At 41.3% G+C, this 23,441-nt stretch overlaps 1 protein-coding gene across 2 annotated transcripts; it reads left to right on the top strand.

Annotated features, from left to right (window-relative positions):
• The first annotated feature begins 404 nt into the window (after nt 1–404).
• LOC309706681 (arf-GAP with GTPase, ANK repeat and PH domain-containing protein 1-like) lies at nt 405–21,641 on the top strand. 2 transcript variants are annotated; one of them, XM_082533420.1, is made up of 20 exons: nt 405–1,187; nt 1,748–2,978; nt 9,801–9,859; nt 9,945–10,032; nt 10,348–10,433; nt 10,541–10,682; nt 10,762–10,896; nt 11,028–11,149; nt 11,354–11,512; nt 14,114–14,197; nt 14,468–14,572; nt 14,666–14,813; nt 15,401–15,529; nt 16,555–16,692; nt 16,825–16,884; nt 17,133–17,284; nt 17,589–17,679; nt 18,320–18,542; nt 18,722–19,022; nt 19,449–21,641. In XM_082533420.1, exons 2-20 carry the CDS (start codon nt 1,832–1,834, stop codon nt 19,728–19,730), a joined length of 3,651 nt encoding a protein of 1,216 aa, XP_082389546.1. In that variant the 5' UTR covers nt 405–1,187; nt 1,748–1,831; the 3' UTR covers nt 19,731–21,641. The 2 variants fall into 2 exon arrangements, with proteins under 2 accessions (XP_082389546.1, XP_082389547.1); XM_082533421.1 differs by lacking the exon at nt 405–1,187 and having other exon boundaries at nt 1,730–2,978.
• The last annotated feature ends 1,800 nt before the right edge of the window (nt 21,642–23,441 follow it).

Below are 23,441 nucleotides of genomic sequence, written 5' to 3'. Positions count from 1 at the left end.
TAGGACCTTCTACCTGAAGGTTGTGCATTACGTTACTTCTAAAGTATGTTTTTGTCCTTCCGCATCTTGTATCTTCTCTGATGTCTTCCACCTAACTTATCATCAATATTTGGAGTTTTCCCTCCATTTCTCCTGCTGTTACTGTAGATAGCTTCCCTCCCTCAAAAACCTATCTTCTGTTTAACATTTTCTATATCTTTCTAATTTTTTTCCCCTTTAGAAACGATCCATCCTGTACATCCTTACTTTCTCACTCAAAGAGGACATGCAGTGAGGCAGAGAGAGAAAGCAGGAGCTGCTCACAAGGAGAGCGGAGAGAAAGAGCTAGAGACAGAGCAGATGCATTGGCAGGAGTAGAGCTGAGGCTTTTTTTTCCCTCCTTCCTGTCTCTCTTTGTGTGTGTGTGTGTGTGTGTGTGTGTGTGTGTGTGTGTGTGTGTGTGTGTGTGTGTGTCGGCACAGATAAAAAGAAAATGTGATGAAGGTGGGCAAGGACCACCACCGCCTCACAGCAAGCTGCTCATTCCCCAGCCTGATTGCCCGAGCCGTATCCAGCGTGGATGTGGTTGTGCGGCAGGCTAACGGCGCGTAAGCAGGGGGGCTCCATGGCTCTGTGGCAGTGAGAAGAGGAGGAAAGAAGGAGGAAAAAAAGGAGGAGGGGCTGTGGTGAGCTGGTGGGCTTCCTCTGCCTCACAGACACATTTTATTGACTTGCTAATTGGATGAGGCACTCGGAGGAGAGGATGCAGTGACCGAGAGGAGCTGCTCTCCAGAGGAGGCATACATGCAGAAGAAAGCATTGCTTGGGTTGTGGAAATCGGGCTACTTTATCCCTCTTTCTTTTTTTCTGTTTTCTTTTTTTTTTTTTTTAGCTTTTCTCGAGACATAACAACAGATGTTTTTTCAGCATCTCTCAGTGACCCTCGCACTGTGCATACATAATTTTATGCATGACATTGTCGATCGGAGGCTCCAGCTGCCAGACGCTTCGTGACAAGTGAATGATTTCCATTTTGTTGTTCCCCTTTCACCTGTTTTCATCTTCAGTTGGAGCTCTTTTCTGTCAGCCTTGTTTGATGTGCCATTTGATATGAATGGTAATCCGGCGGCAGGATGATTTCTTCGTCAGATCAAATGTGCACGAAGCCGTGAATGGATACTCTTCAGTGGGGAGAGAAAAAAAAGAAGGTATGATATGAGCAAAAGCCGAGACAAATATTGTAGTAGGTTGGCATTATACAGCTAGTATTAATATTAGCCCTATTCAAGAAATGGATCAGTCATGAATGTATAGACTGTTGCATAATTCCAGGCTGAAATCTGAGGCAGGGACACCTACTCTGTGGAAAGATATACCTTATTTAGATCCATCCATGTGTCTCTGTGTCAGATTTGCTCTGAATAAATGAATTTAAGAAGGAAAGCAAGGCAGAGAGGGAGAAGGATTATGAATGAATCAGTGGTAGAGACCAGTAGTAGTGGTGTGCATTGAAGAGGATTAATGGAGGCATTTTAAAAAAAAAAACAGTCTAGACTTGTTTCACCAGTGGGTCAGCCTTCTGAATATATTCCATAAATTTGCAATTCAAGTGTTCCTCTATTTTTTATTACTGACTTCCTGTTTTTATTAAGGTTTTAAGAGCAAACTTGGACTACTGTCAAGTGCATTAGCCCGACATCAGCCAAAATCTGCCACACATCATTTGATCAGATCTGTATTTGATTTTGTTTTTTCTTCTGGTCTTCAGTCTCATCCTGGTTGCCATGACCGAGGTGTGCAGGTCTTTTGAGGTCAGAGAGCAGGTGTCATTGCACTGAGGTCTGCTGTCCCAATGAGCAAAGCGGCCAACCCACAGAGACGCACCACCTACCTCATATCCCTCACTCTGGTGAAGGTTGAGGCTTTGCCAGAGGATGTAGCAGGAAGCCAGACGGAGGCTCTTCCAGAGGGGGAAGGGAGCCCTAAGAAGGAGGAAGAGGAGGAGAAGGAGGAGCTGAACATTACTCCTGACAGGGAGGAAGAACCTGTGTGTTTGGAAGTGGCAGAAAAAGAAAACACAGAAGTAAAAGAGGAAGTGGAACAGGTGCGGGTCAAGTATGGCAGCCCTAGTGAGAACAGAGGGAAGCCTGAGAGGAGGGATGGACACCAAAAAGACACTGTATCGGTTGGTAAGAGCAAAGACGCTTCTTTTGAACACCCACCTGTCAAGCAAATGGTTAAAGTATACGGAGGAACTACCACAGAGGGAACTGCGCGCAGAGAGGGACCTCGCTCAGATGCCTTGCGCCCTAAGACTGAGCTCTACCGGGAGCCCCCCATGCTCTTCTTAAAGGGTGAAAATGGAGCGGACTTGAGCGGTCGTTCACGTTGCAGCCTCCCCTTTTCTGTCCCATCACAGGTCAGCCCACGTCCTGAAGTCTTGATGAGATCCCACGCAGGAGGTAACTCTGCATGGAGGGAGTTCAGAGAGACCAACACAACAACCTTGTATCACTCTGCAAAGACTTTGGACAGAAGGGATAACCGCTTTGGGGACCAGTCCCCCTTAACAGCAGCTACAACCATGGGGCCTTATAGGGCGTCCTGGGCCGACAGCGATGGCAGGGGGGCGCTCATCCGTCCCGGAGCTCCCGTCAGTGGAGGATATTCAGGCATAATGACCCGGGACAGCCCTCAGGGGGAGAGATTTAAGACAGTTTCCGTTTCCTTATCCGCTACCGACATGTCCAGGGCTCAGAGAAAGCCCACAAGTCGTACCCTGGACAACAGCGACCTACATTGCCTCTCCGAGGACCTGAAGAAGGGAAAGGAGGGACAGGGAGGAACAATCCACCGTGCTCCTCCTCCTCCCCCTCGTGATCGTAAGATGCTCAAGTTCATTAGTGGGATTTTTACCAAAAGTGCAGGCGTGCCAGCCGGCGTCAACACTCCACCTCCGCTGTATCCACCTGTGGAGAGAGGTTCGAGTGAGGAGGAAGGTAAGGCAACCTCATGAATCTACTATCTCTTCATACAAATGCAAATGAAGGCTGTAAACCAGGGGTGTCAAACCTCAAATACACAATGGGCCAAAATTCAAAACTGAAACAAAGTCGCGGGCTAACGTTAATATATATTGAAATATATTTATTCCTCCAGATATAAGAATGAATCTTTTCTTATGGACTCAAACACGTTTGCTGAAAAACTGAATATGGAACAAGCAAAGCTTAATACTAAACAATATATATATTAGCTGTATAATACCAGTAGGCCAGCTCTAATAGTCATTTGGTATGGCTTCGCAGGCCAAATGTAATTAGTCTGCAGGCCAAATCTGGCCCGCGGGCCAGAGTTTGACACCTATGCTGTAAACAGTAGCACACCAGCACCCCTTTATTTGACAGTCTCACTCTTCTGGACTCTTTTGACAGACCCAGACCTAAATTAACACGTGCTTAAGAATCAGAGTTTGTTGTACATGGCGAACAATATGAATGAGATCTCTGGTGTAAAAGTGGCAACAACAAAAAAATCATTTCAGATATATTTTGTTTCACCCAACAGCAGTCCCTTGGGAGGAAAAAAATTAGCCAATTAAGATGATTAGTTTATTCTGTGTAATTAAGTAGGGTCCCGTATTTATTACCCATGTATATTGCCTTCTCTGGAGTTTGTGTGGAGCTAAACCCCTCAAAAAAACAAAACCGCCCCCTCTTAGTTATGCTCGAATGCGCTCGCTTATTTATTCACACGTTTAATTTATGTGAAGCACTTGGTGAAAGTTCCACGCAGACACAAGTATAGAGGAAAAAAATGCATTATCATTACTTTAGTTTGGCTTAACGATTTGTGTGAAACATCTTCTGTAATTGTTTCCTTTGCATGTTTCTCTGGGGAAATAGAAGACTTGTGTAAATAAAATAAAAAATAAAAAAAGCTAACATGAACATGTGGTACCTTTACAAGTGAGCTTTGTCACTATTGTTGTATTGCATGGTAGGTAACACCCGAAGGGCTAGAAATGTTCCAGTTACTTAAAGCTAATAGGTAACTTTTCCTATTTAGTGAGATCAGATGAAACAATTCCACTTATTCGTGGGCTCTTGGTGTATTTGAGATTAGTTTTAGGGTGGAATAATAATAAATATGTAGTCATAAACATATGAGGTGATCATGGGAGATAAGATTAGAAATGAGTGCATCAGAGGGGCAGCTCAGGTTGAGCAGTTTGGAGACAAAGTTAGAGAGGAAGGCTGAGATGGTTTTGACATGTGCAGAGGAGGGATAGTGGATAGTGCACTGCACAAAGGATGTTGAATACGGAGCTGCTAGGAGCATGAGGAAAAGAATAAGATCACAGAGAAGATTCGTGGATGCAGTGAAGGGAGGACATGCATAGGGTTGGTGTGACAGAGGAGGATGCTAGGGGTACGGAGATGAAGCAGATTATTCGCTGTGGCGACCTCTAAAGGGAGTAGCTAGAAGAAGAAGAAGAAGAAGAAGAAGAAGAAGCAATCATAATAACATCTGAGGAAATAGCATACCTTTGAGAATTTATAAGAATTACAACGAAAAGCAAATAATGATGTTTTTGTATCTGGACATAGAAAATAAATACCTGAGTGTTTTTCTATGGATGAAGAGTATTTGTTTTTAAGGTTAAGTGGTATATGTCCTTTCAATATTCAATTACTCTTTCACGGCACAAGTGGGAAAAACACAGCTACAGTAATGAACATTATGCAACATTATGCACTCCACACTGTATATAAATGCCACTTGTTTTGCACATATTCAACTCTGTATATTTTATATATTTTATTATTATTATTATTATTATTTTTTTTTTTTACTATTTAATTTGTAAAAATGTGTATACACACACACACACACACACACACACACACACACACACACACACACACACACACACACACACACACACGTAGGAAAATATTTAGTATACACATCCAGAAATGCATACACTATTATATATTGTACATATATTTATTAGTTTCAGGTTGGCCATTCTTGTATTTTGCTCGTTTGTGTTGTTGTGTTTGCACATCTCTGTTGCTTGTGGGGCTCGCACACAAGAATTTCACTCGCATGTGCTGTGCCAGTGTGCCTGCACATGTGATGTGACAATAAAAGTGATTTGATTTGATTTGATTTGAATTTGTGCTGCTAATAGAAAACTTGCTGTCCAAAAACTGGTAAAAATGAACAATTTTGATAGTTATTGCAACCATTTCACATTTTTATTCGCTGTTCTCTTTGTGTTTAGCGGTTTTGGACCTTAGAAGCAATTTAAATATATCACCTTGTTTTATTGACCAATCATCTATTTAAGATGGTAATAGATGATGAAAACAAGCTTGTTGGTAATCATTAGATTTGCAGTGTAAAAAGTAAATGTCAAGTTAATATCTTAGTTAAAAATAGAAGCTGGATCTGATGTAGGCCTGCAGGATATCTGATGGAGAGGTGATTAGAATATCAGGTCACTGTGAATTTATAAACCTATGGCAAGAGGGGGGAAATTACAGCAAACTTTCTTAGAGAAGGGGAAGAGATTCAAAGAGATTTTTAAAGTAAGAGTGTTTCAAATGTGTACAAGCTGTTCCTCTTTGGTAAAGCTGAGGCCATCACAGCAGTAAATAGCAAAGATGGGGTTTTTTCATGTGAAAATGCTGTCATGTGTCTTGAGTGCTTTGACTCTATGTTTGGGATATCAAACAAACAGAAATGTGTTCAGTGTTCATGATGCAACTCTATCAATTTTTCATTTTTTTTCTTTCTTTAAAAAAAATCTTTGACAGGGTGTGTAGGATTTGGAGTAAGCCCTGAATAATTTGTCGGGAGTAAGTGGGACATGAATAATTAAGGTTTGGGATACACAGAGCTGTGTTCATCGGTGGAGCGAGGGGAGCGGGTCCCCGCCACTTCCTGCTCTGTGCGTGGAGTTAATCAGCCTTCAAATGCAGTCCATTCATTTGTCAGCGTTATGTTGTGTCATGATGAGTCTGTAATTGCAGCTTAAAATGTCAGCGTTCTGCTGGCGGACAAACTCGGTGATTTTGATGCAGAAAATATTGGCCAACACCGGCAGAATGTGAGATGCGCGCAGTTTCGTGTTTTCAGGTGGACATCACGTCTCCATGCCTCTCACACACGTCGCTGTATCCATGAGAGACCGTTTATCGTATAGAGACCCAGGCTTGGATGGAGGCTTCTGGAAAATGGAGTTGCCATGGCAACAGCAAGCCGCGAGAGGTGCTATTTGGTCTGTGGTGTGACGCTCTTGATGGAGGGGAGTGTGGGTGCAGGTGGGGGGGATTGCCCAAAGATGGGGACGAGGGAGAGTGGAGTCGGTTTAAAGTTAGTATCTGTGTCCCCGTGGAACCAGGACGACGCTGCAGCTCGCTCCACCCAGCTCAGCGTGACCTGCCAGCTTCAGAGAGTGCGCGCGCGTGTGTGCGTGTGCAAGAAATGTCTGTGTCATTGTCTCTGGTGAGACAGTTTCCTCATCACTGTACATCTGTAAGCACTATCTATTTTGCCCCCGCTGATGGGGATTTGTGTTGTTCCTTCAGCTTCATATTTGCACATGTGTCCTCTGTGGCTCTGTCTGTCTGTCTGCCCCTCTTTTTCTCTCTTTTTCAATGTCCATTCACCGACATCTTTCTGTCAAAGATAAAACAAAGGAAAATTCAGCCATAAAACCAGATCCAGAGCCTGTTCGCTACAAAGATATGCTTTATTTATAATGCAGCGCATAAAGGCATTTAAAGGGTAAAAGAAAAGCTGCAGATAATAATAAAATTGTAAATGAATTAAAGTTTTTAAAAATCTCTTTGTTTTAAAGAATTCTTTTGGCTGCCAATTCCTCAGCCCATGGGGATATATATATATGTATATATGTATATATGTGTATATAGATAGATAGATAGATAGATAGATAGATAGATAGATAGATAGATAGATAGATAGATAGATAGATAGATAGATAGATCTCACTGGTATAAAGCCTGAAACTAGTTGAGGTTATTATATAATATTCCTGCTGAATCTTGCATTTCTTTCAAGACAAATGTTGCAGCTCAGATTAAGTGACTTGTGATTTATACTTCTGTAGAGTCTGGAAAAGAAATATATCCATGACCTCAGAATTAAATTAAAGGCTGAGCTACAGAGGAACAAAAATAAGAATAAGAATACATTTTAACAGTTGCCTTGGTACTCTACCTCCCACACTAATACTGCTGTCTGTGCTGCTGGTAAAGAGTTTTTATCATGTAATTTGTCCACTCTACAAAATATTATTTCAGCCTGTGACTGTAGGTTACACTGAGTGATAGAATTACACAGTACAGGATTTGGTATTATGATGACAGTTAACCAATGTACTAGGTACATTTGGCCATACTCTCGCCATCATTTATCACCGTGACAGTTTTTAATAATTCTCAGTCATCATAGTTGACTGAGAATTAATGTTCATAATGTTCTGGTGATGTTCATATCGCTAAGAGGCAGTGACAGGAAAGCAACACAAACAGCTGTTTTTGCAGGGTCTAGTCATTCCACAAAGTGTGGTTAATGTAGCAAATATATTGTTAAAAATGCAATGAAAGAAGGTGTGTTGTGTATGAAAGTTTTTCACAAACAGTTCCTTCAGGAATGAAATATAGGATGGGAGGTAAATAGTGACTCAAATAGCCACTGTCATAACCGAGGTATGCAGAAGAGCATCTCAAATCTTGAAGCAGATGGGCTACAGCAGCAGAAGAACACACCTGGTGCCAATCCTGTCAGCTAAGAACAGGGAATTGAGATTATAATTCACAGTGGCTCATCAACATTTTGAACAAAAATAGATGCCTAGTAACTAAGTGAACACATTTTCTGTACAATAACAACGTTAACAGACGGAGGATTTAGTGCGCTCATCTCTAGAGTCCGACGTCTGCCGCAAGTTTAAAATGATGCTGATTATGAGTTAGCTATCATAAAGAGACATTTACTTTCTGTCTCCTCTCCTCCTCTAAACTGATTTCAACAAACTGTGTACACCCAGAGTCAGCCCTCAAGATTGTTTTCATACAAGGAAAATCTCCAGTGCAGTAAATCTGTGTGTTCCTTGAGTCCAGTGTTAGAGGATTACTCAACAAAACATTATTTCGCAGAATGCTGCATGAGCATACGTGTTTCTACAAATAATTCTGAAACACTGTGACTTATATTTGACTCAAATCTTAACCCACTTTAGGTTATTTGACTTTCTTATGCAAACGATCTTCCATCACAAGCCTTTTGAATCAGGTTTCATCTTCTCGATACCACAGAGCACCGAGTGGCATACTCGGTCTTGTTTCAGTTGACACTGACTTCTATAAAATTCATGAAATGAGGGGAACTGCACAGGGAATAAAATGAATTATCTCACTCCAGCTGGCTCATATCTCTTTTCTTTTTCTTCTTTTAGTCTTCGAGGGTGAATAAAAGAATTAATGGCTCGTTAAGGTTGGTTTTGCCAGTTAACCACAGTAAGAGGGAGAAAAGAAGGTGGTTTAACAATGTTAGGGTAAAGTAAAGATACCTGCCATGCTGGCTAACTCGTATAGACTTGCCCATTTGTACACTTGATTTAATTTTCTGGGTGCTCACAGTTGGGGGAGTGACAGCCTCTTTGAGCTCAGAGGGTGGATGGGGGCGCTTGAACATTAATGCTGCTCACTGTGTTGGATCCACAGATAGTTAGGCCAAACCTGGCCAGCAATCATACTACTGCTAAGTGTTTTTGGGACACTGTGTGTGTTTTAGAAACTCAAGGTTTATTATTATAGTTTTCTGCTTTATCCTGACTCTGAACTGAATCCAGTGACTGTTTTAGACCGTAACAATGCTGGAGACACTTAAAGTCATATTTTATTTTATTTTTTTTTATTTCAAATGAGGCTAACTAACTGTGGTTTTCACTCATCATCAAAAGCAACTTCATGGTTGCTAAGTCTGCTGTAAAATGTTACCAAGGGTTGAATTGTTGTGTTAAAGGGTTGAGTAGAGCTATTTTGCATAAAAATAGCAAGAATATGTTTGAATATAAATCTATATTTTAAGTCAAATTATTTATTTAGGGGGCAGTACAGTAATGCAGTGGTTAGCATCACCTCACAACAAGAAGGTCTTGGCTTTGAATCCATCGGCCAGCCGAGTGCTCCCTCTGCGTGGAGTCTAAATGTTTTCTCCGAAGACTCCGGCTTCCTCTCGCGATCCAGAATGTTAGGTTTACCAACGACTCTAAATTAGCCATGGGCGTGAATATGAGCGGTACTGGTTGCCTCCATGATCTCTCCATGATAACCGTGTGACATACTGCCAGCCTGTCCACGGTGTACCCTGCCTCTTGCCCGATGACAGCTAGGATAGGCTCCAGCCCCCATGCAACCCTGACTTGGGTAAGATAAAGGTCAGGGGTGGATGAATAATGTATTTATACTAAATCCTACCGAACTGACTCCAGATCAGCACATACACCCCTATAAAAACTATCAACTTAGAATATTGGGCCTGTTTTTAGGCTAGTTTTTATTAGTCACTGGGCTGCCTGCGTCTCACACAAACCCCTCAAAAATGAATGTGAGGAGCAATACCACCCAAAATAGCACATAGACTCAAAGCAGAGGAATACCCAAGTGCTTTATGTCCTATATCACGTTATATATATTTGTTTGTTTTTGTTCCTGTGTTTCAACTCAACTTTTCACCGATGAATCCCGTCTTCCTCTGTTTTTGCTCCGAACGTTTGCCCTCAGTTGTATGCACCAGCAGTCAAGAATGGACGATGAGCCAAACTGTGCAAGAGCTACATCTGGTAAGCAGGAGACTATAGTTTTTACAAATCAGTTTGTGGATTTAATATTGAATTTATCATTTCTCTCTCTGTCTCTGCTCTTCAGGGTGTTTTGGGTGGTCTGTGCAGTGGGAAGTCTGCTCTGGTCCACAGACATTTAACTGGAAGTTACCTCCCACTGGAGAACTCAGAAGGTTGGTTTAACATCTCCACCCATTAAGAGCAGAGCTTTGTGAATTCAGTTCAGATTGATTTGGTTTAACTTATATAGTTGACAACAACAGTCATCTCAACTCTAAAATGTAAGGTAAAGGCTGAACACTATTAAAGTCAGATCTCCGACAAGCGACACCTGAGTCTCCTCCAGCAGATGGATGCTGGCTGTTTCTGATTTAGATGATCCAGGATCATTCTTTTAATCACTTTAATCACAATTTTAGTGCTGTAAATATCAAATGAGTTATTATGTAAAAGCTTTAAAAACATTTGTTTGTTCCAATATTTGCCAGGACGCCAGTATATTAAGGATGTGCTAGTTGATGGTCAGAGCCATCTGCTGATAATCAGAGAAGAGACAGAACTCCCGGATCCTCAGGTGGGTGGAGAATCGAGCTGAACTTGTTTGAGGGCTTATTTTTAATAAGAGTAAGTATTTCTTCCCTCTTGTACTTTTTGACTGCTATTATTTTTCCCTTTTGTTAGTTTGCAAGTTGGGTGGACGCAGTAATCTTGGTCTTCAGTTTGGAAAATGAGGCCAGCTTCCAGGAAGTTTACAAAATCTATCACCAGCTTGCAATCCATCGGCCCGTAACTGAGATCGCTTTCATAGTCGTCGGCACTCAGGGTAAGATGCTCACGCTCAGCATCTGTGCTTCCTTTATAATGAACTCTCGTTGTAGTTGGGTGATTTTTGCTTATTCCAGATAAGATCAGCAGCACCAACCCCAGAGTGATAGATGATGCCAGGGCCAGACAGCTCTGCTCAGACGTGCGGCGCTGCACTTACTATGAAACCTGTGCGACGTACGGCCTCAATGTGAACAGAGTCTTCACGGATGGTATGTACGTCCGTCATATCCAGAACCATATGGTGTGTGGTGCTGTAGAGGATGGACAAATATGAATTTTATTGGGGACTAATGTTTCATTTTTTAATTTAACTTCTGGGTTTGTTTGTTTTTTGCCACAGCTGCTCAGAAGATCATGGCAGCTAAGAAACAAGCTGCCCTACTGGCTTCTTGTAAATCTCTTCCCAATTCTCCCAGCCACTCTGGAGGCTCCACCCCAGTCTCCGGTGTCTTTCCAGGACAGGTAAAACCAGCACCTTACCTGTTGTCCATAAGAAGCAGCTTTTGTTACTCTATTTTCTGTATTTCATTTTGCTGTCAGGCTATTTTTAAAGTGTGCATGCTGTTGTATCAGGCTTAGCTATTTGCTCCTTCTGCTCAATTATCACTTCATCTCCTCCGTCCTCCTCCTGTTCCTGTTTTTTTCCCTCTCTCTCCCTCTCTTTAGGCGAGTAACGGTGGGCAGAGCAGCGACTACTCGTCCTCACTTCCCTCCACTCCTGTGATCAGTCACAAAGAGATTGGCAGAACACTGAGAGGGGAGAAGCAGGACGGTACTACACCTGTCTTGGTCCGTAGCGTCCGAAGACGCACCACGAGATTTGCGGTAAACTTTACTCAGTGCAAGCTCCAATCATGCTTAGAGACCCTTTTGCATTTTTACTGTCAATCTTCTTTCCTCCACTTTTTTTCTTACTCCAAGCCAACCCTTCGGTAGGTTTCCATGTTTAGAAAATGAGCCGTAAACACTTGGCAGGACAAACCAAACCCAATGCAGGAACATACTTGTGGTCTTAAGTTATATAATACAGACAGCTAATTAAGCTGAAGTGACCCTACATTAACTACAGCGTGCTAAATTATCAGCTAACTGTAGGCACAAGCTGCGTCCAGTGATGCAAAATAATTCCAGTAAAATTGTTTTCCTCATCAAAGCTGAAGCACTGACTTCTTCGTTTTTCTGTTTGTGGAATTAAGAAATTCAGGTAACTATGCAGCAAATTATTACTTGACATCGGCTCGGTCACATTGGAAAAGCTTAGTGGTTCAAAATATAATTTTGATGATGCTGAAAGTTTGTTGCATGCTTTAGATAAGTACTGGGCAAAAGTCTTGAGCCATTCCTCATTTCCTTATATTTTGCTTCCAAGTAGCCAGGATTTGTAGCAGTTGCTTTGAGTAATAGTTCTCCAGGGTTTCTGAAGTTTTTCTCAAGGGATTTTCAGAGAAATGTGTTTTTTGTTTGTTTTTTGACACTTTCTTAGTACATATTTTAAACTTATCTTTAGCCACTTTGTTACTAACAAGCTGTTTCAAAAAAGTAATGATCCCAAACACACAATGGATCACCATCATTCAGAGCCCGGACCTGAACATTATTAAAGTAGTGTGAGCTCAAACTGACAGACAACAAAACAAAAGGCAGCCAACATCCAACGGGGAGCTTTTAATGTCCGTCAAGAAGCCTGGAGAACTATTCCTGAAGACTACTTATAGAAATTAGAAGAAAACTTGCCTAAGAGAGTTTAAACTGTGCTAAAGAATACATATCATGCCATACCATATTTCCATTTATGTTTGTATATCACTGCATCTTTTTCTCATTTTCCACCCTTTATTTTGAAATATAGAGACATGAGGGATGGCTGAACACTTTTCCACATCATTGCAATAATATAGAGCAGAGTAATATAGAGATAGGTGGGGCTAACAGTCAAAGACAATACACTGGCAGAGACATGTTGTCATGTTCCTGGGTCTGTTGACCCAGCGTTTTAAGTTTTAGTTTATTTGGATGTTGTTTATGTTTAAGTTCATTAGATTAGCGAAGTTCATTTGGTTATTAGACTCCTTGTGTTTTCTTCCCCTGTATTTAAGTTTCCCTCACCCTTTGTGTTTCATGCTGCGTGTCTTATGTTATCAAGTTTGTATTATCATGTCTGTCTCATGTTTCCTGTTTTATTTTGAAGGAGTCGTGTGTTCTTTGTTCATTGTATGTTTCAATATATGTTTCACTTCCCCTGTCCTGTCATTAGGCTCATGTCAGTCAGCTGTTCCTCCATGTGTTCACACTTCCCCTAATCACCTCCTGTGTATTTAAGTCCTCTGTTTTCAGTGTCTCATTGTCAGGTCGTCTGTTGTCCACGCCATGCTTCCCATCCCATCCCATGCCATCCCATCCCATCCCATCCCATCCCATGCCATCCCATGCCATGCCATGCCATGCTTCCAAGTTTCATGTCTAGGTTTTTCTTGTTGTTTGTTTAGTTCTCCCAGTTTAGGTTAATGTTAGTTTTACTTTAGTTTGCCTTGCCCTTTGTTTGTACCTTTTTTACCAGCCATATTAAATGACTTGCTTTTTGTTAACATTCAAGTTTTGTTCCCTGTTCCTTGGAGTCTGCATTTTGGGTCCACTCTTCACAATATATACAGTCTGCCTCCACCAGACTCTGACACATGTACTGTAATATCCATTACAAACATTGCATATTTGTAATGTCTATTATGTCTATAATGTAATTATAATATTATATTCACTTGGGGTTTTGTTGAATGCTGTGAAAATTCAGCCTTATGGGAAAAACAATCTGAAATGTCATTAAAAACCTGCATTAACAAATATTTGCATCACCTTGGAGACCTACTCATCTGGCTGACTCAACATTTGAATCTAATAATTAATGCTTATGTTTAATCACATGGATCATACTGGCTTTTAAGCTGCTAAATGCACCACATATATAGAAATCCTTCACTCATTTTGTCAGTGTTTTTTTACACTGGGCAGGCAGTTTATTCAGAGGATTATCAGAACAGCAGCCTCCTGTGTCTGGGGCTGAAGTTGATTATAGTGAACCAGAAGAGTAAAGCTGTGGGTCAGAAAAGCTAAACAGTGGTCTTACAGACGCCATACAGATGAGGAAAACTACAGAATTAGGGTGGTAATTCTCTCTGCGTTTATTGCTATAAGTGACCAGAGCTGTAAGCATTTGATTAGACACTTGCATAAAAATACAGATTAATGCAGCTTCATGTAAAGCTACAGACAATTATTCTGAACCAGTTGCTATAAATACACACTTATAAGCCAGCTTTTACAGCCAGCAGAAACTTTCCAGCAGAAGCTCTGGGAAATATAAATTAAAATCAGCAGTAAGCTGCCCATTCCTGCCTGATGCAGTTATTGTCCATCCTTCCCTTCCTTTAGGGCCGGAGAGGCAGCGACTCAAACAGAAGGAGCGCAGACTTTAAGGGCGATCTGGGCAGCGGGCGCTCCATTCCCATCAAACAGGTAGGGCACCGATTTGCACTTGATACAGAAACAAATATGATGTATCAGATGACCCTCAGCAGAGGACATCTCACCAGCAGTCACTTCAGACGTGTGAAGCCAATTTCATCGTGTGGCGTGATGAAGTGCTGTGAGCTCCCATTCTGCCCTGATGAATAGTTAGTGGGTGTTTTTGGCAGCCAGCTTTCATTATGCTGCCGTAATATGTGAAATGAACACTTGAGACATTAGCAATAAATTGACAGTCTTCTGTGTTGTCGCCTCTGTAAGGGCATCTTGCTGAAGCGCAGTGGGAACTCGCTCAACAAAGAGTGGAAGAAGAAGTATGTGACATTGTCCAATGATGGCATACTGTCCTATCACTCCAGTGTCAATGTGAGTCGGCGTGTTAACAGAGCGCTCCAGAGCATTATGCTGCTGAAAGCACGACTGATGTTTGATGGTAATGGCTGATGTCTGGTTTGGCAGGACTACATGCTGAATGCCCCCGGCAAAGAGATGGACCTGCTGCGAGTGACAGTGAAGGTGCCGGGAAAGCGGCCGCCTCGCGCCATCCCTGCCTGCGCCCCCCCAGCTGGGCTTAACGGACGGGTCAAAGACGTTCAAGGAGCTGAGGGTAAAGATGTTCTCTATGGTACACAAAAGAGGGAAAAATCTTTAGACGTCTCACAATAGCTAAACCTTATATACCGTATATTTAAATAAACCTCGTGTAAATTAATTATGTCATCTAAAGTTACTGTGATATTGAACAGATTTTGGTCTGGCTAATCTAAGAAGCTCAAGATTTTAAATCTCCATGCTGGTACTTTTCTCTGTGGAGCTGATAAGATGAAATATTTTACCTGATGACCTTTTTCTATTAGAGACAATGATAAAAAAAAAAAATGTAGATATGTAGAAAAGAAGGCTGCAGAACTGCTTTGTACGTATTGTTCTTGGTATTTTAAGACGGTTGTAAATGGAGGGGTCAAGCATTTGTGCAAACGGGGGGAAATTGCAGCAGGCTGTGAAACCTCTGCAAGACTACAAAACAGCATCATAAGGAATTTTGCAAGTGCTTTAAGAGTGTGTGGGGAAACTAAATCAGTAATGCATGCAAGTGTCAGAAAGCGTCACTGTTTGTTTTCACATTTAGTGTTTGACTAAATTGCTTTATTATTAAGTATGTGGTTGTTTATATGGTTGCTACTCTTCCTGTAGTCCCAATGAGTGCAAGCAGTCTCCTGCAAGTTGAGGAGATGGAGGGGCTGGGTGGTGCCCTGTTCCTGAGGGGTAACAGAGGTGTGCAGCGATGTCCTTCCACACTATCTAACCACGCTCAAAGCATTGGTGAGTATGGGACTAAAAACATGTAAGACAGTGAAATTTCTGAAATGTAACAAAAACAAAATGTTATTAAAAATGTTTCAAAACTACGAAGACAGCGTGGCTGTGATCTTTGAGCCCTCACTGCATGGGTTCAGCAACACTTCACAGCACACTGTCATTAACGTCGCCTCCACAAATGCAAGAAAAATCTTTACTTTGCAGAGAAAGAAAAACATTCTTTAAAAAAATTAGGAAGGCTGTCACCTTTTCAGGCCACAAGCTCATTTAGGCTAGACTGAGAAAAAGTAGGAAACTATTCTGTGGACCATCCAGTCACAATTTGAAATTATTTTTGGGTGGCATGGTTACCGCATCCTCCCAGCTACAGAGAAGAGGGACCATCCAGCTTGGTATCAGCATACAGTCCAGAAGCCAGCATCCATAAAGGCGTGGCACGATATTTGTGCATTTGGCCTGAAAGACGTACAAAGGGTTTGTTCCCATGCAGATGATGTCATTTTCGGGAAATGTCTTGCTTTTTTTTTTCAGCATGACAAAACATTCCTCACCATCTGCAGCTGTGTGGCTCCACAGCAAAAGAGCTCAGGTGCCGCCTGCAGTATTGAAAGCGAATTTAACAATATGAAAAGAAAAACATGACAAATGAGGCCCTGAAATATTGAGCAGCTGAAATAGTATTTTGAGCTAGGATGGGAAAATATTTCTCTTTTAAAACAACAACAACATTTGTTTCACTTAGTTCTCATAAGCCCAGAGTTGATGCAACACAGTGGTAAACATGTTCCTGCACCAACCTTTTAAAAAGGTGTTGCTGATATCAAATTTAAAACGAGCACCTATTAAAAAAAAACAACATAGAAAAACCTTAAAATCTCTCAGTTTCAGCATTTGATTTTTTTTTTTTTTTACTATTTCCACCAATTTGTGAATGATTGCATTCTGTGTATAAGTCATACAGTGTCCTGCTTTTTCGGAAACAGGGTTGTAGTAATTTTACGTTTGTTATCCTGTCTGCTCGTTACAAGACTCTGCAGTTGAGGGCATCTCGAGCTCTTCCTCTACCAAAGACGTAGGTTCTGCCTCCCCTGTCACGGACAGAAAAAAGCATCGCAGAAAGAAGAGCATGAATCAGAAAGGAGATGCCACCGCCGGCCAAGCAGATGGTAAATGATTACAAGCTTCAAATATGTTTTCATAGGCACCGATCGGGATGTTTCTAATGATATTTGTAGCTTTACTACACATGACGAAGACTTTGTGTTTTTCGCTGATATTTTCTCTCTTCTCTTATGCAGCTAAGCGCAAAATGTGGAAACTCAAAAGCTTTGGTAGCTTAAGAAACGTAAGCAAGACAGGTAATATAAATCAGCTGCGCTGCCTCCACACATGCCAGGCTATCACATTAAGAGTCAAGCTTCTAATTTAAAATATTGACAATTAATCAATTAAATCCTGCAGATCAGCAGCATAAAACTAAACCTTGCTTATGCACAACTGTGATCCTGAAGTGATGTTAATAACCTACTGCTCAAATTTCTGCATCCAGAAATCATTAAAAAAAAAAAAAAATCTGAGCTCTGTGTTATTGTCTTTCTTGTCTCAGACGAGGATAACTTTGACTTCCTCGTTGTGTCGAGCACTGGTCAGACGTGGCATTTTGAAGCACAAAGTGTGGAAGAGAGGGACTCCTGGGTCCAAGCCATCGAGAACCAGATCCTGGCCAGCCTGCAGCTGTGTGAAAGCAGCAAAAACAAGGCAAGAAACGACAGGAAAACATTCACTCTCTGACACACAGCAATCTAGTTTTTCATTCATTCATTTTATTGCCAGTGACAAATGGTAAATATTACAGACTTCCTGCAGATAAAAAGCTCCTTGAGAAAAAACAAGAACAGTGATTTTTTTTTTAAAGATCCACCCTAAGTTGTTGTTTTTTTTCTTTCTGTTACTGTCAGTACAATGACTGCAGTCATTCATCACTTTTTTCTTTGCAGAAATAGATTTAAACAGGAGAGTTCATACAAGTTCATTTATTCTGGTTACTGTTTGCCTCTCACAGGCTCGAAGGAACAGCCAGAGTGATGCAGTGGCTCTGCAGGCGATACGCAATGCAAAGGGCAACAACTTCTGTGTGGACTGTGACGCTCCCAGTAAGTCATGCTTGCCTATTTCATCCCTAATTTGACTGCTCTGTTTGCTTTCACGTTTGGAAGTTTTAATCAGAGCCGAGACCTCTTTTGTTGTTGGTGTAAGAAGCTGCATAGAGCGAGGAGAAAATAATTTGCTGCGGACTTGAACTTCTTTGTGTTCGGACTCTAGAACAAATGTGGACAATCACCGTGGAAAATGGGTATGACCCTCCTCCATCTGACAGTCTGAAAATAGCTTTCCGTGCCTTAGAGCGTTCAAAGCGGGGTACTTTTAACTTTTAAATTGGTATTTAGCATATTTGAAAACAGTCATTCATCCGCATGCTATGAGATAAGACAATGGAGTGTGAATGCAAATATTTTTACTGTATGTGCCTTTGTGTGGTATTTTTCACATCCCACACGTACCACATTTTTCATATGATCTCTGTATTGTTTGAGGGCCAGATAAAGAATTTTGATGACTTATCAGATCTAAATTAAATTTAATGCTGAGGTTTTTTTTATGCTGATTTCTCAGACTCTTCTGTTGTGCACCATGGCCAATCGGGCGCATTTTAGTGGCACACAGCCAAATGAAATTGGTAGACTGTCAGTTTCAAATGAAGTTAATTTGTTGTGTGCACGCTCCCTCTTCAAGATCCAACCTGGGCCAGTCTGAATCTGGGCGCTCTCATATGCATCGAGTGTTCCGGCATCCACAGAAACCTGGGGACTCACCTGTCACGGGTTCGCTCTCTGGCGCTGGATGATTTGCCACGAGAGCTGACGCTGGTTCTCAGTGCTATCGGCAACCACATGGTCAACAGTATATGGGAGGCACGCACAATGGGCCACCGTAAACCAGCACCCGATGCTACACGGTAAGGACAAATCATCTTTATATATATATATATATATATATATATACACAAGTTTTCTTTTTTTACAGTATGGACACATGAGCTGTGCAGCTCTTTCTCTGAGTCCACTGGAAAGTCCAGTGCTGTCATCTGTCAGCTGTAAATGCTGATGACTCACTTGTTTCTCTGTCCTTGTCTAGAGAGGAGAGGGAATCGTGGATAAGAGCCAAATACGAGCAGAAACTGTTTGTGGCGCCGTTGCCTCCTCCTACGAGCGAGGGCCCAGACATCACTCTATCTGGCCGTCTTCTGTTGGCAGTGATGGAGCACAATCTCCCCAAGCTGTTGCTACTTTTGGCCCACTGCACTAAGGAGGACATTAATGCCCCTCTCAGCCTGGCACGCTCCTCCCGGTCGCTCTTAGCTCTGCGGCTGCCCGCTTCCCCCCTGCACGCTGCCTGTCAGCAGGCTGATGTGGTGATGACGCAGCTTCTAATTTGGGTTTGTTTCCCTTTGTCTCTCTTTTTTTTATCTTACACTGGTCCAGCTACGAAGCAGGTATTCTCAAAAATATATAGGGATGTTGCTGCAGTGGAGGTACTTGGTTAGGTAATGATTATAAATTTCTTCATCACAGCAAACCATTTTGTAGAGCTGTGCAAAAATGGTAAAATTACCTCCTCTGAGTCGTTCACTCAGCAAAGAACAAAAGTGGTCTAAATAGATGACTCAGCAGACAACTGAAGGTGATCTAAATGTCTGAAAGGTACAAAAGCTCTCTTAATCGCACCTTTCTGACATCATTTAGGGCAATCCTGTTCAGGCTTAACTTTTTTCCTACACATTCTAAAACTTCCTTGAAGTGTGGAGGATGGGATTATTACATAATCTAATCCACTTTGCTTTCTTCTCTTTTCCCGCCTGCAGTATGGCTGCGATGTTCGGTATCGGGATGCTCAAGGCCAGACAGCGTTGGCTCTGGCTCACAGCGCTGGCAGCCAAGAGTGTGTCGACATCTTGCTCCAGCACGGATGCCCGAACGAGCCGCCCCCATCCGTCGCCGCGACAGTCGGTTTCGCAGCGGCAGCCACATCCAGCTTCCCTGTTGCCATGACACCAAGCCTGACGGTTGCCACGACACTCAAGATCTCGCACAAGAGCGGCGGCACAAGCTTGAGTTACAGCACCTCCAGAAGAGCAGTGTCATAACCGAAATGTGGTGTGGCATAAAGCCTGTGCGTCAGAGTGTGTTAGAGTATATGTTTGTGTGTGTGAGTTTGTCACTTTACCCTCATAGTGTCATTGCGCGTCCACACAGGCCAGCGGGACTGATGGACATGTTGCCAGATGTTGCACTCGTAGAGCCAGATGAGGTTCTAAAAGGTGTCTGTGTGTGTATCAGGAGTGTAAACTGTGAATCACACAGCCACATGCAATCTGCTTGAACGATTTAACCAAAAAAAAAAAGGCAAAGTCTTCTCATTACGCTTTACAAGTGACGGTAAGGTAAAAGGAATACGACATCCTCTGCCTCTGCATTCAGGTTTAAAGGAATGTATTTATCCTGTATGGAGGACTGAAAGTGCCAAAATAAAAATAAGCGCATAAATGACAAAATGTATATAGATGAAATACAATTAAAATTATATTAAAATTAATATAAGCAAAGGTTAATTTATAAAATGTGACAGGCTGATATAGCATCTTCAGTTCTTCAATGATCTCCCTAGGCAGTTTTTTCTGTTGTCAGACTGGCATTTATTAACCAATTGACAAAAAGCTGATCCCACTTTAACTGAGGCAATTGTAGAAATAAATACAAAATAAGGGAAATATACAGAAATAAATAGAAGGGGGATTAGGTTGCAAAGGGAAAAAATGTAAAATAAATAAAATTTAAATTTATTTATTTAAATGTATTCTTACTTTTTTTTTATTTTGGCACTTATAGTCCTCCATAGTTATATCAGATTGTATGATTCACGTTTCAGAATGCAGTCAGTGTTCAACTTTATTCTCCACTCCATTAAAAATGGCCTCAAAGAAGCTTATCAGAGTATCTCCAGGCCAGACGTAAAGAGCTGCAATAAATTTTAAGATTTGAGGGGCATCTTGAATTTCTAGCGTTAAAGATCGCAACAGTTTTTCATTTGGACTGTGAATGTGTGTTTATGCTTAACACAGCTGCTAATTCAGCTCATAAACGATGTGTAAGCCGACATGAAAAAGGGAGGGCTGTTTTAGAGATAAACAGAGTACGTGTATAGAAAAGCATTGATAAAATACTATGATTCTAAAAAAAAAAAAAAAGCCTAATTTTCCAGAGTGTTATTGTATGATTTGTACAGTTGGTTATGTGTATAAAAATCCAAGGGTTACTCTGTTCAGAGATTTACTGTACAGCGCCCCGGCCCAGTTATTCTTTGATAACCGCCTGATTAACTCTTTGACATCCAAAACGGGAGGTTTTTATGTTACATTTGTATCGGTGTGTCTGACATAAATAATGTATAGGATGTATGCATTATGACTCCAGCAGTAGCTCATTATCAAGGCGAGTGTAAAACTAGATGTGCAAATGAACAAGTGAAATGCCTTGATTTTGGTCGAATGTAGAGAAAAAAAACAGATAAGTTAACTGTTTTAAAATACTAACATGTTTTTCCAGATAATGCAGTTTTTGGTGGACTGTCAGGGTGTTTTGTTTTTTATTCCTGCTGTGTCTAATAGAAAGGGAAAGTAGGGTTTGCCAGATGCAGATGTAGGCTCTCATCTACAAAACCTGGATTTTGAATGATTCGATATTTGTAAACATGCACCAGAGGAATGTTCCCCGATTTAATAGCTTTTTTTAACGGCATAAAAACATCTCTCCTGCGGTACTGTACGTATAAACTTGTGTTTATCTGAAGGCTCAGCTGACTATACATGTCTGTGATTTAAACATCTTCTTCCATTTGTATTCCATTTGTATTTTTTTACTCATGCAATGATTCACAGAGTATTCATTATTAATACACTAAGGCTACTGCCCAAGCTGTGGTGTTTTTGCTTAGAGTTGTGTGTGTGTGTGTGTGTGTGTGTGTGTGTGTGTGTGTGTGTGTGTGTGTGTGTGTGTGTGTGTGTGTGTGTTCAGATTTGGGTTATTGACTTATTTTGTCCCCTTATTAATAAACAGTATAATTTACACCTTGGAGTTTAGTAGCATTATAAACACTACTAAAATGTTGGGTTGCTTCCAAATGTTTTAGTTTTTCGAAAAAAAAGACTTGTTTTTATCGAACAAAAACGTTAAACATATTAGAATTACACTGTAAATGAAAGTAAATAATCATATAAGCCCGAAAACACTTCTACATAGAGTCAGTGTCACTGTGGCCCTAATGCAGGTTTAGAAGATATAAATTTGGCTAGTCGAAAATCTGAGAATGGCCAAGGAAACGATAAAGATGGATAAGGAAAAGACACTGAGTAAAGGAATCTATGGCTTTTTCTTGTCAACTCTGCCCAGAAGGACAGCATTCTGGAGTCCCCCGCTATACTGCCGACACTGAGACTGATGCATGTAGGTACCATATAATGAAGCTGCCGGTTGAGGACCTTTGAGGCATCTGTTTTTCAGACTAGACTCTGATGTACTTCTCCTCTTGCTCAGCTGTGCTCCGGGACCTCCCACTTCTCTTTCTGTTCTTTGTTAGAGCCAGTTTTGCTGCTCTGTGAGGGGAGACGTGTATGCTGTTGAAGTCTTTAAGTTTTCCTTGGCAGTTTCCCACATGGAATAGCCTTCACTTCTTAGAACAAGAACACTCTAACGAGCTTCAGAGGAAAGTTTTTTATTTTTAAATGGGGCAATTTGAAACTATCATTGAACCCACAAGGCTGATGCTCCAGACACAGAACTAACCAATTCTCTACTAATCAGAAGAGTGCCAACCTAACTGTAAAAAGGTCTTGGTAATGATCAGTCAGCTTTACAATAAGTGACACAGCGTATCAACGGAGGACTAAAAGTAGCTGAAAATTAACCTCTGGAGCTATTCTAGTAAATATAATTAGTGATTGCGATGATTAATGATACTACATGCCATTATCTAAAATTTAGAAACAATTAAAAAGTTATTTTATGAGAATACAACGGTACACTACAGGGCCTCCTACACATTACACCTACAGGACCTGCTCAGCCATGGAAAACCATGCTATGAAGCTCCCAGTGCACAGTTTTTGTGCTGATGTTAATACCAGAGGAGGTTTGGAGCTCTGCAGTAACTGAGTTAACAGAGCTTTGATAGCACTGTGTGCCTCAGCACTCAGCAACCCAGATGTGGAACTTTATGTGATCCGGCATTTTGCTGTACCAAACATCCACTTTGCATTAATATCATTTACATTTGATGGTGGAATTTCACAACTCATCGTTGCAACGGCGGAAACCTATTACAGTACCACTCTCTTCAGAGCAACCCACTGTTTCAAAAATATTTGTAAAGGCAGGCTGCATGGCTACACCAATTTGCATTTAATCACTAATTATTATGAAGTTATTATTAAGCTCTCACAGAGTGTCTTTTGTCCTGTCTCCCTCCCCGGCCCCTCTGAGCATGGCTCTGCCAGAGGTTTCTTCCTGTTAAAAGGGAGTTTTTCATGTGATTTTTAGGGTTTTCTCTCTATTATTATATTAACTTTCAATATAAAGCACCTTGAGGACACTGTTATTGTGATTTGGTGCCATATAAATAAAACTGAATTGAACTGGATCCTCTGTGTTTCTGTTTATACACCTGTGACGAGGAGACTGAAATCACATGAATTCAAAGATTAAGAAATGTGGCCCAACACTTTTGTCCATATCGTGTATCATCGTTAAAAACAGGGACATTTGTCAGCGACTACAAACTTTTGTAGTACATGGTCAGACAC

The sequence above is a fragment of the Aulonocara stuartgranti genome (genome assembly GCF_965226115.1).
Source record: "Aulonocara stuartgranti genome assembly, chromosome: 5".
Classification (NCBI taxonomy): domain Eukaryota; kingdom Metazoa; phylum Chordata; class Actinopteri; order Cichliformes; family Cichlidae; genus Aulonocara; species Aulonocara stuartgranti.
Note: the sequence above shows the minus strand (reverse complement) of the source record. Positions and strands in the feature narration are given on the sequence as shown.

Bases quoted from the DNA above. Each gene is read 5' to 3' on its own strand.
- LOC309706681 (XM_082533420.1), top strand. From the start codon at position 1,832: ATGAGCAAAGCGGCCAACCCACAGAGACGCACCACCTACCTCATATCC. The intron at 14,573-14,665 runs GTGAGTCGGCGT...CTGGTTTGGCAG, and splicing joins CCTATCACTCCAGTGTCAAT to GACTACATGCTGAATGCCCC. The intron at 16,693-16,824 runs GTAAATGATTAC...TCTCTTATGCAG, and splicing joins CACCGCCGGCCAAGCAGATG to CTAAGCGCAAAATGTGGAAA.